The 17092-nt window shown below is 60.3% G+C and overlaps 1 protein-coding gene across 3 annotated transcripts in view; it reads left to right on the forward strand.

Annotated features, from left to right (window-relative positions):
- Positions 1-1173: 1173 nt before the first annotated feature.
- Positions 1174-17092, forward strand: part of INTS1 (integrator complex subunit 1) — a 35247-nt gene continuing 19328 nt past the window's right edge. For 2 of the 3 annotated variants that reach the window (XR_004433258.1, XR_004433259.1), the window contains exons 1-18: positions 1174-1282; positions 1604-1702; positions 2424-2714; positions 5519-5715; positions 5864-6001; positions 6249-6408; positions 6520-6625; positions 6719-6905; positions 7020-7165; positions 7288-7429; positions 8533-8709; positions 9446-9554; positions 10154-10274; positions 10796-10873; positions 11765-11922; positions 12510-12606; positions 15960-16051; positions 16235-16295. Coding sequence is in view for 1 of the 3 variants with exons in the window: in XM_033194523.1 (XP_033050414.1) it covers positions 1645-1702; positions 2424-2714; positions 5519-5715; positions 5864-6001; positions 6249-6408; positions 6520-6625; positions 6719-6905; positions 7020-7165; positions 7288-7429; positions 8533-8709; positions 9446-9554; positions 10154-10274; positions 10796-10873; positions 11765-11922; positions 12510-12606; positions 15960-16051; positions 16235-16295 (2318 nt within the window). In the remaining 2 variants the exon portion in view is untranslated. The remainder of the gene's footprint in view (positions 1283-1603; positions 1703-2423; positions 2715-5518; positions 5716-5863; positions 6002-6248; positions 6409-6519; positions 6626-6718; positions 6906-7019; positions 7166-7287; positions 7430-8532; positions 8710-9445; positions 9555-10153; positions 10275-10795; positions 10874-11764; positions 11923-12509; positions 12607-15959; positions 16052-16234; positions 16296-17092) is intronic. The other variant, XM_033194523.1, reaches the window with a different exon arrangement.

Raw genomic sequence — 17092 nt, forward strand, 5'->3', positions numbered from 1 at the left:
GGGTCTTGCTCTGTTGCCCAGGCTGGAGTGTAGTGGCACCATCATAGCTCACTGCAGCCTTGACCTCCTGGGCTGAAGAGGTCCTCCTACCTCAGCCTCCTGAGTAGCTGGGGCATAGGCAGGCACAACCATGCCTGGATAATTTATTTTTGATCTTTTTGTAGAGATAAAGTCTCACTATGTTGCCCTGGCTGGTCTCACACGCCTAGGTTCAAGTGGTCCTCCCACTTTGGCCTCCCAAAGGGCTGGGATTAGTGGTTCATGCCACCATGCCCAGCTAATTATTATTATTTTTTGTACAGGTGGAGTCTTGCTATGTTGCCCAGGCTGGTCTCCAACTCAACCGATCCTCCTGCCTTGGTCTCTCAAAGTGCTGAGATTACAGGTGTGAGCACCACACCTGGCAACTGTATAATCTTTTGCATCTTTTGATTTTTGTTCCCATCAGTGTTTCTATAAAAAAAAAAAAAAAGGCGGGGGGGGTGCAGTAATCCCAGCACTTTGGGAGGCCAAGGCGGGTGGATCACCTGAGGTCAGGGGTTCAAGACCAGCCTGGCCAACATGGTGAAACCCCGTCTCTACTAAAAATACAAAAAAAATTAGCCAGATGTGGTGGCGGGCGCCTGTAATCCCAGCTACTCGGGAGACTGAGGCAGGAGAACTCCTTGAACCCGGGAGGTGGAGGTTACAGTGAGCCGAGATTGGGCCACTGCCCTCCAGCCTGGGCGACAGAGACAGACTCCGGGTCAAAAAAAAAAGGAAAGATAAGAAAAAGGAAAGGGTGAACTTTGTGGAACACGAGTTCCATCTCAATAAAGCTATTATTATTTTTTGAGACAGTCTCTCCCTGGGGTCCCCCGGGCTGCGCCCCCTCACCAGTGCCTGCGCCCCGGCCTCCCACACCCCCCGGGACGTGCAGAACCCGCCGCTTGACGCATCCGCAGATCCCTGACGCCACCCCTCCCCGCCGTGCGTCCTGGAGTGTGTCCCTTCGCAACGCCAGCACCACCTGTGCATGGAGATGCCAGCGCCTGCCCCGCGCCGCGGAGCCACCTGTACCAGACCACGTGCGCGCGGGGCTCACCACTCCCGCCGCCAGGGGGCGCTGCAGGCATCAGGCCGGCGCCGCGAGCCTCTCGCACCTCCCTCTGGGCCCGCTTCCCGCCGCACTATTTTGCTTCCGGTTGTTCCGGAAGTCGGGTCCTTGAGTGCGGCGAGATCCGTTTCCGATTCCGGGGTGGCCGGGTGGCGGCGGCTGGGCTGTAGTCGCGATGGGCCAGAGGTAAGTGAGCCGCGGCCTGGGCGCTCTCTCATTGCCAGGCGAGCGCCTGGTTCTCCCGGCTACCCCGCCCGGCCTCGGGGCCGTCCCTCCTGGTTCTGCCGCCTCCAGCCCGGCGTCCGCGCCGCCTGCTGCCACCCGACTGAGCCGCTCCCGGGCGGCTGGGAGGCGGGGTCCCTGCAGCTCCTGCAGCATCGCCCCTCCGGGCGGGCGCGGGGCCACTGTCCCCGGGTCCCAGGCCCAAGCCCCGTGCGGTAAGGGAGCGAATGAGCGAGCGAGCGAATGAATGAATGAATGAATGACCGCACGCTGGCTCCTCCGCAGGTGACGCCGCAGCCGCCGGGAGCAGCGAGGGACGCGGTAGGATGAACCGGGCCAAGCCCACCACGGTGCGCAGGCCCAGCGCCGCGGCCAAACCCTCAGGTGCGTCTCTCCCCCCGCTCTGCAACCCGGGGTCTTTGAGGGTCTTTGGGGATGTCAACTGCCCCGGAGCCTGCGTTCGGCTTGGTTGTTCCGCAGCCGCGGCTGTTTCCAGGAATTGGATCTGGAAACACTGCTTTCGGTCCTCAGCGGCTCTGAGAGTCCCTGGGAGGCTTGGGACAGCGGCGGCTTCCTCCGGGAACCCGGTGATCTCGTTTCAGGCTGAGCTGCAAGGCTGTCGACAGTAGTGGAAGGGTCTCCCCAGCCAGGAGGCAGGAGGGAGCACAGTGTAGGGTAGCACGGGGTCTGCAGCCAGACTGTCAGCTCAGATCCTCCGGGCTTAAAGCTGCTACTCACCTGCTGTGTAACGCTGCGCACATTGCTTAACCTCTCTGTGTCCCTTTCTGCCCTGTAAAGTTAGAGTAATGGCACCTATTGCGGAAATTTGGGCGGGGCGGGGGTGGGGAGGGGGGAATTAAGCACACTGATTCGGATAGAACAGAGATGGCCTGGTTTGTGGTTAGCGCTATATGACTGTCCACCGTCACTTGTGCGTATCTTGCTGGTGCCTGCTCTGCTGTTGGCTGCTGAGTGAGCTCTGGCTTCTTCCTTGCCTTCTCTGACCGTTGTTTAATCCCCTCTGACATAACGGGAGGTTGGAGTCAGTCTTTTTCCACCTTGGGTGTTGCGAATGTGCCTGGTTTTCTCTCTGTTTTCTCTGCAGGGCACCCTCCCCCGGGAGACTTCATTGCTCTGGGCTCAAAGGGTCAGGCCAATGAATCGAAAACGGCATCCACCCTGCTGAAGCCAGCCCCTTCCGGCCTGCCGTCTGAGCGCAAGCGGGATGCAGCGGCTGCGTTGTCCAGTGCCTCGGCCCTCACCGGTCTCACCAAACGCCCCAAACTCTCCTCCACACCCCCGCTGAGTGCCCTGGGGCGCCTGGCTGAGGCTGCAGTGGCAGAAAAACGAGCCATTTCTCCGTCGATTAAAGAGCCATCTGTGGTGCCAATTGAAGGTAATGAGTCTGTGGACTTCCCCTGAGAACGCCCCTCAGCACGTCCATCCATCAGGTCCATCCATCAGCCCAGGCCCAGCGCTGCCTGTATGGCCGAGCTCTTCTGGGAGAGCGGATGTTTGTGACTTGTTCTTTGAAGCGCTTCTGACGTAGGTGCTCTTACCCTGTGTGTGCGTCTGCGTCCTGGGCTGCCAGTGGCTGCCCTTCGAGAGCCGGGTCACTCCCCCGTTGAGTTGTTTGTCTCATGTCTCTGTTGGACGCCCCCTTTGATGGGCACTGTCTGAGCCCTGGGGGTAAACCGGGCCTGGTGACACCCTAGGTGCGTGTTCTCAAGGTCGCGCGCCCTGGTGCGTTCCTCTCTCAACCTGAGCAGAGGCGATAAGTACTTGGTTCCTCCTTCACTCCTGGTTACCAACAGGGAAGAGTTGATGCCTTCCCTGTTTTCAGTTGAAAAGCAGCAGCAGGGTAAACACATCAACAGGAAATGTAAACTTCACGATCTGCTTCTCGCAGAAATGCCTTTAACTCTGTGCCTAGAATCGCCCCTGCTCCTCTGTGCCATTTTCCCAACGACCATCTTTCAAGGCTCCATGACTTCCCAGGAGTCACTCTGGCAGTGTCACACCAGCCCCAGCAAGCCTCATGGTCTGCAGTGTTTTGTTTCTGTGGGAGCATTTCTTTTGGGTAATTTCTTTGTAGTAGTCAAAAAGAACAAGCGTCCTGATGACTTTGGTAGTGAGGTGTCTGTTCAAGCCACGCCACCTCTGATTACTGAGTTTTGTGCCAGACAGGGCCCAGGGGACTTGTGGGCTGTGGCCTTGCCCTCAGAGGGATCAGGCTGCTGCAGTGCAAGCCTGTGAGTGAGTCCCAGACGGTCCTGAGAGGGAGGAGGCCTGGCAGGGAGTTGCAGTGTGGGCTCAGGCCTGCAAGCACAGGCGATGAAACTGGGGCAGGCAGGAAAGGGAGGTGCCAAGCAGACAATGGACTGTGCCCAGGGAATGGAGGCCTGGCCTGGGCAGCACACGCTACTGAGAGCCGAGGCTGGACGCTGCGGGCAGTGTTTGTCCTGGACTCAGTTGGCATCAGGGAGCCCTGGGGGCAAACAGCCCAGGACAGCACAGATGGGGGCTGCTTTAGGAGGTCGAGTCTCAGGTGTCCCATGAGGCCTGTCCCTGGGCAGCTGGTGCCAGTGAGGATCGAAGACAGAGACCACAGGCCCCACCCCAGCCCGGGTTCTCGGCCTCTGGCTGCTCAGTATTTTATTTATTTATTTACTTATTTATTTATTCTTATCACCACCTCCTGTAGAAAGGAGATTTTGAAGATGACAGGAGACGTGGTTATGAAAAGCATATTCAGAGTGGTAGATCACTTTACAATATTATTCTCGCAAAACAGAGATGGCTGCTTCCAGCCATTTGTGGTATCTGTCCCAGGCTGTCCCTCCATGCTGGCAGCCCACTTCTCCCCACCCTGCTTATCTCAGGGCATTAGGAAATTTCTTCCAAGTCTTTGTCCCAGGTGCAGTTAAGGTGGATCACAATGCCTCTGTCCACATGTGTGTGTGGATATTTATTTTTTATTTATTTATTTATTTTGAGATGGAGTCTTGCTCTGTAGCCTAGGTTGGAGTTCAGGGCGCAATCTCGGCTCACTGTAAGTTCCGCCTCCCGGGTTCATGCCATTTTCTTGCCTCAACCTCCCAAGTAGCTGGGACTACAGGTGTCCACCACCATGCCCAGCTAATTTTGTGTATTTTTAGTAGAGACGAGGTTTCACCATGTTAGCCAGGATGTTCTCAATCTCCTGGCCTCGTGATCCACCCATCTTGGCCTCCCAAAGTGCTGGGATTACAGGCGTGAGCCACCGCACCTGGCTTATGTATTTATTTTTTGAGACGAAGTGTTGCACTGTCCCCCAGGCTGGAGTGCAGTGGCACGATCTCGGCTCACTTCAGCCTCTGTCTCCCAGGTTCAAGTGATTCTCCTGCCTTAGCCTCCGAAGTAGCTGGGATTACAGGCATGCACCACCACACCTGGCTAACTTGTGTATTTTTAGTAGAGACAGGGTTTCACTGTATTGGCCAGGCTGGTTTCAAATTCTTGACCTCAGGTGGTCCACCCGCCTCAGCCTCCCAAAATGGCAGGATTATAGGCGCGAGCCGCCGCACCCGGCCGTGTGTGGATATTTAAAACACAGTCCTAAAAACTCCTGGGTCAGAGAAGAATCAGAATGAAAATGAGAAAACCTCCGATGCAACAGTGGCAAACATGAGGAGAGGAAAGGTGTGTGCTGGCCCTGGTGCTCCTCGGTGGATGTGGGAGGGTCAGGCCCTCATCTGGAGGAAGGTTGTGAGTCGAGCACCCATGGAAAGGGGGGAAAAGAGGGGAGAAGAGCATGCTGGAGACTGGCGCCGGGGCAGGTGCGGTGAGAGGGCTGCTGTGCCGCGGTCCACAGTGAGAAGCTGCCAGACGGAGCCACGATTCAGTGGAAAGTAAGGCTGCAGGTTGCCTGACTTGCTGGGAAATGTCTGTAGCCTTCGAGGTAGCTGTGTGGGACACAGCGGAGCCAGGACTGGAGTGGCTGGCGGGCCAGTGCTGAGGCCTGTGGGGCAGCCTGTTGTGTTGAGGGGACCATCTGGTGGGGTGCTTGTCCCCTGTGGGAACTCTCTTGAGGGTGGATGGCTGGTTCATGGCAGCGCCAACCCTGAGAGCTTCGGGTTCCTCGTGGTCTTACTGGTGTCCCGAGGCTTTGGGGCGAGCCTGCCCTGGCCCCGCTCTGACTGTACCGCCTGCCCTGGCCAGTGCTGCCCACGGTGCTGCTGGACGAGATCGAGGCGGCTGAGCTGGAAGGCAACGACGACAGGATCGAGGGCGTGCTGTGCGGGGCCGTGAAGCAGCTGAAGGTCACCCGCGCCAAGCCCGACAGCACCCTCTACCTGAGCCTCATGTACCTGGCCAAGATCAAGCCCAACATCTTCGCCACTGAGGGCGTCATCGAGGTGCGAGCTGGGCCCCTGGCGGGAGGCGAGCAGGGCTGGGGCGCTCGGCTCCCCTCCTCACCTCCCCTTTCAGTGCCCTGCCCGGCCCACCCCAGCTTTGCCTCTGGGGCCAGTGAGGCTCCCACGTGACATGCACCCTCCCTGGCAGGCTCTGTGTAGCCTCCTGCGGCGGGACGCCTCCATCAACTTCAAGGCCAAGGGGAACAGCCTGGTGTCCGTGCTGGCCTGTAACCTCCTCATGGCCGCCTACGAGGAGGACGAGAACTGGCCTGAGATCTTTGTCAAGGTGAGTGGCCTCTCCCGGGACGGTGAAGACAGCAGAATGCCATGGGCGGGGCGGGGGCGGGAGAAAAGCAGGAATGTGTTCTCTCCAGAGGACTGTGTCTGACAGCCCCGATGGTCATGGCACAGTCCCCTCCGCACCCAGAAGCTACAGAGGGCTGCCTGGGCGCCCAGTCCCTGGGCAGCAGGCAGACATTCCCCAACCTGGCTGCCCGGCTGGGCTCGGGGCTGAGGGTGTGGCTCCCACACAGGTGTACATCGAGGACTCCCTGGGGGAGCGGATCTGGGTGGACAGCCCTCACTGTAAGACGTTTGTGGACAACATCCAGACGGCCTTCAACACCAGAATGCCCCCCAGGAGTGTGCTGCTGCAGGGGGAGGCGGGCCGTGGCGCTGGCGACCTGGGCGCAGGTGAGAGACATGGCCGGCCCGGGAGGGCGGGTGTCTAGCCCCAGGGCAAGGAAGGGTTGGGAGGTCAGGTGGGTGCGAGGCGCTGCATGGAGCCCTCTCCTTGGTCTGCAGGGAGCAGCCCACACCCCTCCCTCACGGAGGAGGAGGACAGCCAGACGGAGCTGCTGATTGCGGAGGAGAAACTGAGCCCCGAGCAGGAGGGCCAGCTCATGCCCAGGTAGCTGCGTGCCCGCCTGGTCCCAGTGGGAAGTGGTTGGGGCAGGTGCCTCAGGGCCGCCTTCCTCCCTCCCTGCTCCCTCCTATGACCTAGGTACGAAGAGCTGGCGGAGAGTGTGGAGGAGTACGTCCTGGACATGCTGCGGGACCAGCTGAACCGGCGCCAGCCCATCGACAACGTCTCCAGGAACCTCCTGCGGCTCCTCACCTCCACCTGTGGCTACAAGGAGGTGCGGCTGCTGGCGGTGCAGAAGCTGGAGATGTGGCTGCAGAACCCCAAGGTGCGGGGGTGCCTGGGGTGGGGCAGGGGTGCCCGGCAGGGGGCCGGGGCAGGCTCCGTGTGGTCCCACAGCTGGGGTGGCCGTGAGCCCACAGCTCCCTCCGCGGCCCCGCAGCTGACCCGGCCGGCCCAGGACCTGCTGATGTCCGTCTGTATGAACTGCAACACGCACGGTTCCGAAGACATGGACGTCATCTCACACTTGATCAAGATACGCCTCAAGCCCAAGGTCCTCCTCAACCACTTCATGCTGTGCATCAGGTGCGAGGCGGGCAGGGGCAGAGCGGGGTGCGGGGCGGAGCAGCGGGCAGGGGCGGAGCAAGCGGGGAGGGGCGGAGCAGGGACGGGGCCTGCACCCTCACCTCCCCGGCTCCCACACCCAGGGAGCTGCTGAGCGCGCACAAGGACAACCTGGGCAGCACCATCAAGCTGGTGATCTTCAATGAGCTCTCCAGCGCCCGGAACCCCAACAACATGCAGGTCCTGTACACCGCGCTGCAGCACAGCTCTGATCTGGCACCCAAGGTAGGCCCAGGCCTTGCCCTCCACACCCGAATGGGGGGCTAGGGGCTAGAGAGACACCTCGTGTCTGGGGAAGCCGAGGGATTGGCGGGGCTTTGTGGGAGAATGCTCCTGGGGCTCCGGAAGGAGCTTTTGAAACTCACTTGGGCATGAGGTTGAGCCATTTCTAGAGTGGGTACAGCCACAGCGCCCAGCATCTTTCTCAGAAACGGACACTGTACATTTAGGAGGGAGCCACACTGAGCCTTAAAAGCCACCCAGGTTTCTGAGCTAAGACCCAGACCTGCCAGCTTATAGTTTTATTTCTCAAGCTCATTGCTGCCTTTGGATAATAAGGTTGTTTTAAAAATTTTTTGTAGAGACGGGGTCTTATTATGTGGCCCAGGCTGGCCTCAAACTCCTGGGCTCAGGTGGTCCTCCTGCCTCAGCCTCCCAAAGTGCTGGGATGACAGGCGTGAGCCCCTGTGCCTGGCCCAGACCTGCCTTCTGTGCAGTGGGTCCCTCAGTTAAGCAGGAGTCCTTGTAGCGCTGGCTTTAGGACCCTTGGATTCCCGTGTCTCCTTTGAAGCGGACTGGGGAGATGCTCCCATTTCCACCAGCACGTCAGGCCTCCTGGTGGGCTCTGTGGCATGCAAAACACGAGGGAGGCACGGCCGCTCCGGCTCGGCGCTGTTGTCTTTGCAGCCCGGCATTTTGAGATGGGGGTGCATCCTTTCAGATCTCGGGTGGTGGCCTTTGGTTTCTGTTCAGCCTGTGGCACACGAGTGGGCTGAGATGGCGCACGCACTTCTGTGGCTCTGCCGCCTGGTGTCCCACACCCCCGGCGTCTGTTAATTAATCCTTCTGCTCATTTAACGAGGACCAACTCCCCATGTGCCGGTTGCCGAGAGGGGAATCAGATGTGGCCCCTGCTCGCCAAGGGCTGGCAGCCAGTAGAGCAAGGAGCCCGCCACCCCGTGCCCCGCACTGCCTGAGACCCGCTGCGGCATCCTCGGGCACCATCCCCAGGGGTGCTGCGGGAAGGAGCTGGGCATGTGCTCCTGGAGGGGCCTGTGACGGGGACGGCAGCATTGGGCAGCCTCCCACACAGCCTCTCTCTGCCCCAGTTCCTGGCCATGGTGTTCCAGGACCTGCTGACCAACAAGGATGACTACCTGCGGGCCTCGCGGGCCCTGCTGCGGGAGATCATCAAGCAGACTAAGCACGAGATCAACTTCCAGGCCTTCTGCCTGGGGCTCATGCAGGAGCGCAAGGAGCCACAATACCTGGAGATGGAGTTCAAGGTGCCAGCCCCTGCCGCTGCGGCGCCTTTCCCTCACTGTGGGTCCCACGCGCCGCTGTCCCCCTCGCCCTGGGTCCCACGCACATTCCGCCCCTTCGGGTGCTCTGGCTGAGCGTGGGTACGGGGCTGAGTGAGGCTGTTTGCGGCCATGTGTCACAGAGGGTAGCATGGGCTCCGTCCTGTGTGAGGACCCAGGAGGGGCTGACCAGGTGTGGGGGAACCGGCAGCCCCTGGGCTGGGTGGGACAGATTGCTGCTGGGAGGAAGGCGAGTGTGTGAGCAGGGAGGCAGGGCGGGGCCGCGGGCTGCCTGGCTGGGTTGGAGACTGTGCGAGGGGTGCGGAGGGAGCTGGTGCTGGAAGGCACAGTGAGAGCGGATCACAGAGATGCCAGGTCCCTGCAGCCAACTGGCAGCCAGCCTGCCAGGGTGGCCTGTTTTGCGGACGGGTCTTTGTGGATCTCTGTTGACTGAACCTCCCTCCCGTGGCCAGACTAGGACCTTTTAAGTCACCAGCCTGGTGCCCCTCCTGTCAGACCCCTCTCAACTGGTTCTGGGCTCTCTCTGGATCCCTGCTTGTGTGTGTGTGTGGGTGTGCAAGTGTGTGCATGTGCGCCACATGTATGTGGAGTGGGGCTCCGGGTGTCCCTTCTGGATACAGACTGCGTGCTGCGCCCACGTGGGTGTGGAGTGGGGCTCCGGGTGTCCCTTCCTGCATCAGACCTCGTGCTGCACCTGCAGGAACGCTTCGTGGTGCACATCACCGACGTGCTGGCCGTGTCCATGATGCTGGGCATCACGGCGCAGGTGAAGGAGGCTGGCATCGCCTGGGACAAAGGAGAAAAGAGGAGTAAGGACGCGGGGGTGGCCTGGCCTTGCTTGGTGGGGGTCTCAGGTCCAGGCTGATGGCAGGTGGCTCTCCATGGCTGCACTGTCCTCTGACCGCCTGGGAGGAGCGGTCCCACAGCACAGCCACTCAGGGACACAGAGCCTGGAAGCTGCCGTCCCGGTTCCTGTCCATCCAGACCTCACCCCAATTGCAGGTTCAGGCCCTGTTCTCCCCGAGTGTCCTTTGTGTGCTCCAGTTCTGGCCCAGTGTGGGGGCATTGCCGGCATGGTGGCCCCAGCCGTGGGTGGGAGGGAGGGGAGGTGGTGTTTGGGGCAGTCTGGGTGTTTGATCGTGGGTTCACAGGAAGATGGGGCTGCAGAAGCCCTCTCAGCCATTGACTGGAGCAAGTCACTTGCGACAGGAGGATTCCGGTCACCCACGTGTGTGTCAGGGTTACTCCATGCTCCCCGGGCTGTAATTCCCGCCAGGAATGGTCCAGAAGCTGGGGGTGCCCTGAGTTACCCCCTCCCAAGTGCCAGCCTTGAGCTGGAACCCTAGGGGTGCCTGTATTCCCTCAGCCCATGGCTTGGATGGGCCACTAAGCTGCGTGTCTGTTGCAGACCTGGAAGTACTCCGCTCATTCCAGAACCAGATCGCCGCCATCCAGCGGGATGCCGTCTGGTGGCTCCACACTGTGGTCCCCTCCATCAGCAAGCTCGCCCCCAAGGACTACGTGCACTGGTGCGGCCCGGGCGCCGCACAGCCCCTGCCACACATCCCACTGAGCCGGAACAAGCCAGGGCCCCACACAGCCCCTGCCCCATACCCCCCTGAGCCGGGACAAGCCAGGGCCCGCACAGCCCCTGCCCCATACCCTCCTGAGCCGGGACAAGCCAGGGCCCCACACGGGAGCCTGTCCCCTCTCTGGACAGCAGCAGCCGTCAGGCGGCAGGCATGTCACCCTGTGTACATTAGAGCCTCCCGTGGGGCCTCTGCCTTGGTTGGGGTGGGGCTGTCAGGCTCGAGCCTGCATTTCTCTGCAACGATTTTGGAAAGGACGGCCGGTCGCTGTCCAGCCCCGCATCCCCGTGAGTGGTCCCTGGGCTCTTTGGTGGTGCCGTGAGGAGGTGCTGAACTTGGCATCAAGCAGCCCCGCCTCTGAGTGCTTGGGCATGCGGGAGTGGGGGTCCCTTCCCTGGAACTAACAGGGCTGGTCCCTGAGCACCCACGTTGTGACTGAGGGCCCTTCTCTGCCTGCCCAGCCTGCACAAGGTGCTGTTCACAGAGCAACCGGAGACCTACTACAAGTGGGACAACTGGCCACCAGAGAGTGACCGCAAGTGAGTGCACTGCCTCCTGGGCTCCTGGGCGCTGGGCTGGGCAGGGCGGGGGGGTGCCTGACTGGCTGCAGCAGGAAGGGCCAGTGGGAGTTGGGCTGCTGTTCTCAAGGTCACGTCACCATCCTGTCCCTCCTCCACAACCCTGGGTGCCTTCTCTCACTCCCATGCTGGCGTTCCTGCACCACTGCAGGGATTCAGCCGCCGCCTGTGTCCACGTGACTCTAAGCCCCAGCCACAGCCTCCCCCAAACTCCCGCCTTCCAGACACTTCCCAGGGCGTCCACAGGCACTCCACCCTCTACGTGGTCCCAAATGCACTGTCTGCCCCTGCTTTTGTCCAGACAGCTGCACGCTGTCCTTCCCCAGCCAGCTGGCCTCACAACTCTGTCCCCCTTCAAGTCCCGTGGGTGACCCTGCGGGTTCTTGGCCTACGCTCCCCTCCACCCCCGGCTGGGGCTGCTGCTGGTTCACCCTGTGCCCACCTCGTGCCTTGGGCGCTCTGCTCACCTTCACTGCGGCTTTCCCCTCTAGTGGAGGGGTCATCTCTGCCACCTGGCTCTCAGCTCCTTGACGGCAAGAAACATCTTGGCCTCTGTGGGGCAGCAGAGCCTCCCATGTGGTGGCCGTAGGAACCAGTGACTGTGTGTAGCCCCAAAGGCCTTGGGGTGGGGGTAGCCTCCCCTTCTCTCCCTCTGCCCAGGCGAGACTTAGAGCCGGGGCTCCTGTCCTGCAAAGGGAGGCTCAGGTTGGAAGGGACAGGCTCGTGGGAGGCAGCAGCAGCCCTCTGCCGCCAGCCCGTGGGCTCTGAGGGAAAGGCTGGCCTGACCTCGCCCCTCAGGTCCAGCAGGTGTGGGTAGCCCGCAGCGAGTCATGCCTCTTCACGCCCCCGCAGCTTCTTCCTGCGCCTGTGCTCCGAGGTGCCCATCCTGGAGGACACGCTGATGCGCATCCTGGTCATCGGGCTGTCCCGGGAGCTCCCACTCGGGCCCGCAGACGCCATGGAGCTCGCCGACCACCTGGTGAAGCGGGCGGCGGCCGTGCAGGCGGATGGTATGGCTTCTCCAGGGGATGGCCCCTGTGCTGGGCTCTGCTCCCCTCGTCCCTGCAGAAACCCCGGCGCTGGCACACACCTCTGGAGCACTCTGCAAAGCTGCGCTTCAGCTGGGTCCTGGGTCCCCGGGAGGCCTGGGGACCTGCCTTCTCTGCATCTGTCTGTTACGAATTCAGAAGTGCGTGTCTTTGGCAGTGATGCAGTCACTGCTCCGTTTTTTGGAATTTTTCCTGGAACTAGCACATCATCTTCTTTAGGAGGCTGTTAGAGTGATTTTAAATCCAGCTCGCACCTCGCCTGGCTCTCCCCTGGGGGCTTGTGGGTGCCCACCCTGCCGGCCATGCCCCCGTCCTCACCTCCCTACCCTCCCTTGGCAACCCTGCCTGCTCTCTAGACACAGCCCGGGTGTGGCCCAGAGCAAGGTGTGCCTCGTGTCCCAGTGAGAAGCCGTGTTTTCCACAGCTCCCCTGCTCAGGCCTGCGCCCCACCCCACCCCGATGCCACCCAAGCAGGGCCTGTCCCCTCGCTGCCTGTGCCTGATGGTCTGTGAGCAGCCCCAGAACCCGTGTGTGGCTCTTGGTCCTAGATGTGGAGGTGCTGAAGGTGGGGAGGACCCAGCTGATCGACGCCGTTCTGAACCTGTGCACCTACCATCACCCCGAAAATATCCAGCTCCCGCCCGGGTAAGCCCGCGCCCCGCTCCCCACTCCCTCCCGGGTAAGCCCGCGCCCCGCTCCCCACTCCGGCTGCTGGGGTAAGCCTCCTCCCTGCCCCCCACTCCCGCCGCCGGGATAAGCCTGCTCCATCCCCCCGACTCCTGCCCGGGATAAACTCGCACCCTGCGCCCCGTTCCCCACTCCCGCTTGTACTCTGCTCCCCACTCCCTCCTGGGCAAACCTGTGCCGCACTTTCTCCCTGGTAACCCCGGTTAAACCAGCGCCCCACTCCCCACTCCCTCCCGGGTAAGCCCTTGCCCCGCTCCCCGCTCCCTCCTGGGCAAGCCCGCACCCTGCTGACCTCACAGGTCCGCTCGTGACCTGTTCCCAGAGACCAGTGAGGCCACTACGGGCCTTGACTGCCTGGGCCCAAGTCTCACCATTACCTGGGTTTGAGTGGGCCGTTTCCCCGTTATCTTTCTCCGTGTCTCCAGCTCAGTCATACTTTTTTCTCCTGTGTTTAACGTGTGTGTATTATTTTTCACACAACAATGAGTTTATGCTCTATGTTTCACGACTTTATGGAGAGAGAATTCACATACGTGTCATCTAAAGTGTGCAATTCCATGTTTTCAGGATGTTCACAGGTTGTACAACCTTCATTATAATTTAATTGTAGAACCTTCTTTGGTCCCCCTAAAAGAACCCCATTCCCACCAGCCGTCACTCCTCATTCCTCCCACCGCAGCCCACAGCAGCCGCTCACCTGCTGTCATCTCTGTAGAGTGGCCCTTGGGCGTTTTCTGTAAACGGCGTCCTACCGTGCGTGGTCTCCTGTGACCAGCTTCCTTCCCCAGGTGTGCTGTTCCCAGGGTCGCCTGTGCTGTAGCGTGAGGCAGTATCAAAGTCCTCCTTGTGGCTGAGGGTGCCCCCCTGTGTGGACAGACCACGTCTGCTGCTCCCACTCCTGTGCTCACAAACGGTGCTGCCGTGAGCGTGTGTGGACAAGCCTGTGTGGACGTGTCTTCAGTTCTCTTGAGCAGGTGGCTGGGAGTGGGGTTGCTGGGCCAGGTGTTTAACTGAGGCTCTGTCAGACCCTCCCCAGTGGCTGCCCCCACCTTGAGTTCCCACTTGCATCACCGCCAGTGCTACACGATGGTTCCCCGTCTCCATCCCATCCTCGCTCGCACTCATGGCTGTTTCTCAGCAGAGCCGTCCTGCCGGGTTGAGACGGTATCTCACGGTGGTTTCGGTTTGCATTTTCCATTTTTTGTGGGGAACGGAGTCTTGCTCTGTCACCCAGGCTGGAGTGCAGTGGTGCAGTCACGGTTCGCTGCAGCTTCAACCTCCCTGGCTCAAGTGATCCTCCCACCTTGGCCTCCTACGTAGCTGGGACTATAGGCACATGCTACCATGTCCAGCTAATTTTAGTGTCTGCAGAGATGGGGCCTCACTTTATTGCCCGGGCTGTTTTCAAACCCCTGGGCTCAAGCAGTCCTCCTACCTTGACCTCCTAAAGTGTTGGGGTTCCAGGTGTGATGAACCACTGCGCCTAGCCAGAAGTTTTCAATTTTGAGCAAATCCAGTTTTATCTATTTTTCTTTGGTTTCTGTGCTTCTGTGTCATATCTAAAAAACCATCGCCTAGTTCAGCATAATGGAGATTTAATTCTGTGTTTTCTGTCAAGGGTTTTATCACCCCAGCTCTTACATTCAGGTCTTTGAGCCATTGTGATTTAGTTTTTAGGGTGTGAGGCTGGGGTCCGGCTTCATTCCTCTGTGTGCGGACATCCAGCTGTCCTGGCACCGCTGTTGAAAGCCTGTTTTTCCCTAATGAGGCTCTCTTGGCTCTGTGTCGGAAGTCACACCCATGTGGGTTGTTCCTGGACCCTCACTTCCATTCTGTAGACCCACACGGGCAGCACAGGGCTCACCTTTGGGGAGGCCCAATCACCTTCATGCTGCTGCCGCTGTGTGTGCTTTGATGTTGTACCTAGGATGCTGGGGCTGCGCCACGCTCCCAAAGCCTTCCGTTTTCTCCTAGGAATCTTATAGTTTGGCGCTCCCTGTCTCTGGAGCCTGTCATCTGCTTGATGTGTGGTTTAGCGGGGCCCTGCTTCATTCTGTTGGTGTTGATTCTAGTTGTCGCAGCATTGTTGTTGAGAGGGCTGTTCCTGCGCCTTAGGCTGTCTTGGCGCGCTCTTGGCAGTCTGCACCTGAGTATGAAGGTTGACCTCTGGACTCTTTTTTGCGTGTAGGCGAGCGGGTTGACCTCTCGACTCAGCTCTGCTCTGTCCGTCTGCACGTCCGTTCTGTCGGTGTATGTGTCCATCCTCTATGAGGGCTGAGTTTTAAAATTGGGAAGTGCCTTTTCCAACTTTGTTCTTTCCCAGGATTGTTTTGGCTGTTCTGGGTCCTTGCATTTCCATGTGAATTTCAGAGTGAGCTTGTCAATTTCTGCAAAACAGCTGACTGGGATTTTGAGACAGTGTAGAATGGTGGGTCAGTCTGGGGAGCCCCTCCATGTCAGTGAGGCCACACCCTGCGATCTGTGCACCTGGGCAGGTTTCCCCTTATCCGGAGCTGACACCCTTTCAGAGGTGTCCCTTTATCCAGAGCCCACACCCTGTCGGGTGTCCCTTTATCCAGAGCTGACACTGTTTCGGGGGTTTTTGTTTATCCAGAGCTGACAGCCTTTCAGGGGTTTCCCATTATCCAGAGCTGACACCGTTTCAGCAGCGTTGTGGAGTTGTGGTCGGATGCACCTCGGAATCCCATGCTGCACCCAGCCTCGCGTGCTCTCTGATGCCACGGTCGGGGTTCTCCTGCCATGGTCGGGGTTCTCCTGCCGCGGTTGAGGTTCTCCTGCCTCTCTCTCCTTCGGCAGCTGCTGCCCACTCTGCTTTCTGGTGTGGTCTTTCCCTCTGGGCAGCCTCTGCATGTGGCTCCAGGCAGTGTCTCAATTCACATCTGTCTCATAGTTAGGATTGTTTCCTCACCTGAGGGGCCCGTGCTTTAATGTGATTGTATCGTTACAATTCCATCTCAGTGGTTCCTGGGGTGGTGTTTGTCATCTCATGTAGAAGATAAGAATCCCTGACACTTAATGAGCATGTATTATGTATCCACCACTGCTCCCATTTTATAGATGAGAAACAAAGACATAGAAAGGTAAGGACAGAGCTGGAGTCGGGCCTGGACAGGGAGCCCAGAGCCAGGCTCACGCACGTGCTTGGACAGGTGTCACTGGAGGGCAGTCCCAGGAGGAGCTGGGAGCCAGCACCGTCCCTGCCCCCAGCTTTGCTGCCTGGCCTGGCCGGGCCGATCCTTGGCGCTGAGCTTGGTGTGCTGGACCTGAGTCGGGGCGCCCCTGCCTTCCAGGTACCAGCCTCCGAACCTCGCCATCTCCACCCTCTACTGGAAGGCCTGGCCCCTCCTGCTGGTCGTTGCGGCATTCAACCCGGAGAACATCGGTGAGCCCCTGCTCGCCCCCGCGTGCACACGCATGGCCCTGCTGGTCCTTCTTTTGGGGCAGTTTGTCTGTTGGGACTTGGGATGAACCCAGCTGGGGATGAGAGGAGGAGCTGGGAGAGGGCAGGGTCACACGCCTGGTGCCCAGGGGAGCCTGGCCAGCCCCACACCCTCCGGTTCCCTAGGCCTGGCTGCGTGGGAGGAGTACCCAACCCTGAAGATGCTCATGGAGATGGTGATGACCAAGTGAGTCTGCACGTCCCCTCGGTGGGCCCGGGGCGGGGAGCAGGGCCTGAAGTGAGTCCTCGTCCTCTTGGGGAGCCCGGGGCGGGGAGCAGGTATCGTGGGGACCAGGTGTGTGTCTGTCTATGGCATCTGGATCAGGTGTGTGTGTGGCTGTTGTGCTGTGGGGAGTGGGCGTGTGTCTGCCTGTGGTTTTGTGGGGACTGGGAGTGTGTCTGCCCGTGGTTTTGGGGTGACCGGGCGTTTGTCTGCCTGTGGTTTTGGGGGGACCGGCCGTGTGCCTGCCTGTGCGTTGTGGGGAGTGGGCGTGTGTGTCCTGAGGTGGGAGGCACAGCTGCTTCCCCCACCTCTGAAGGAGCAGACTGACTTTGGGGCCTTGGGGTCAGAGCTCAGATTAGAGCAGCCATGGGGAGTTGGGTTTTGGAACACGCCAAAGCCACGTTGCCTCTGTAGGCAGAGAGTCCCTGCCCTGCAGGTCAGTCCCTGGATGGGTGGGCGGAGCCTGCATGGCTGTCATACTGGGCTGTGCTCCCGGCGTGGGTGGCGTGGATGGGGAGGCGGCCCGGGAGGAGGCCAGGTTCTGATGCTGCGGCCTTGGCTGTGGTAAGGGCGGCATGCTGCCTGTGGAGGACAAGGCAGTGGCTGGACCGCACCTCTGGGCAGCGCCGTGGCTTCTCGCCGTGCTCGACAGCTCTGCGGATGCTCCCGGGCGCCCTGTGCTCCTGACTCCTGTGCAGCAGGCAGCAGTGGTCATAGGGGTTTTGACCCTCCTTGACCCCGAGCGTGGTCCGCTGGGAGTG

The sequence above is a fragment of the Trachypithecus francoisi genome, unplaced genomic scaffold, assembly GCF_009764315.1.
Source record: "Trachypithecus francoisi isolate TF-2019V2 unplaced genomic scaffold, Tfra_2.0 Lachesis_group4, whole genome shotgun sequence".
NCBI classification, from domain to species: Eukaryota; Metazoa; Chordata; class Mammalia; order Primates; family Cercopithecidae; genus Trachypithecus; species Trachypithecus francoisi.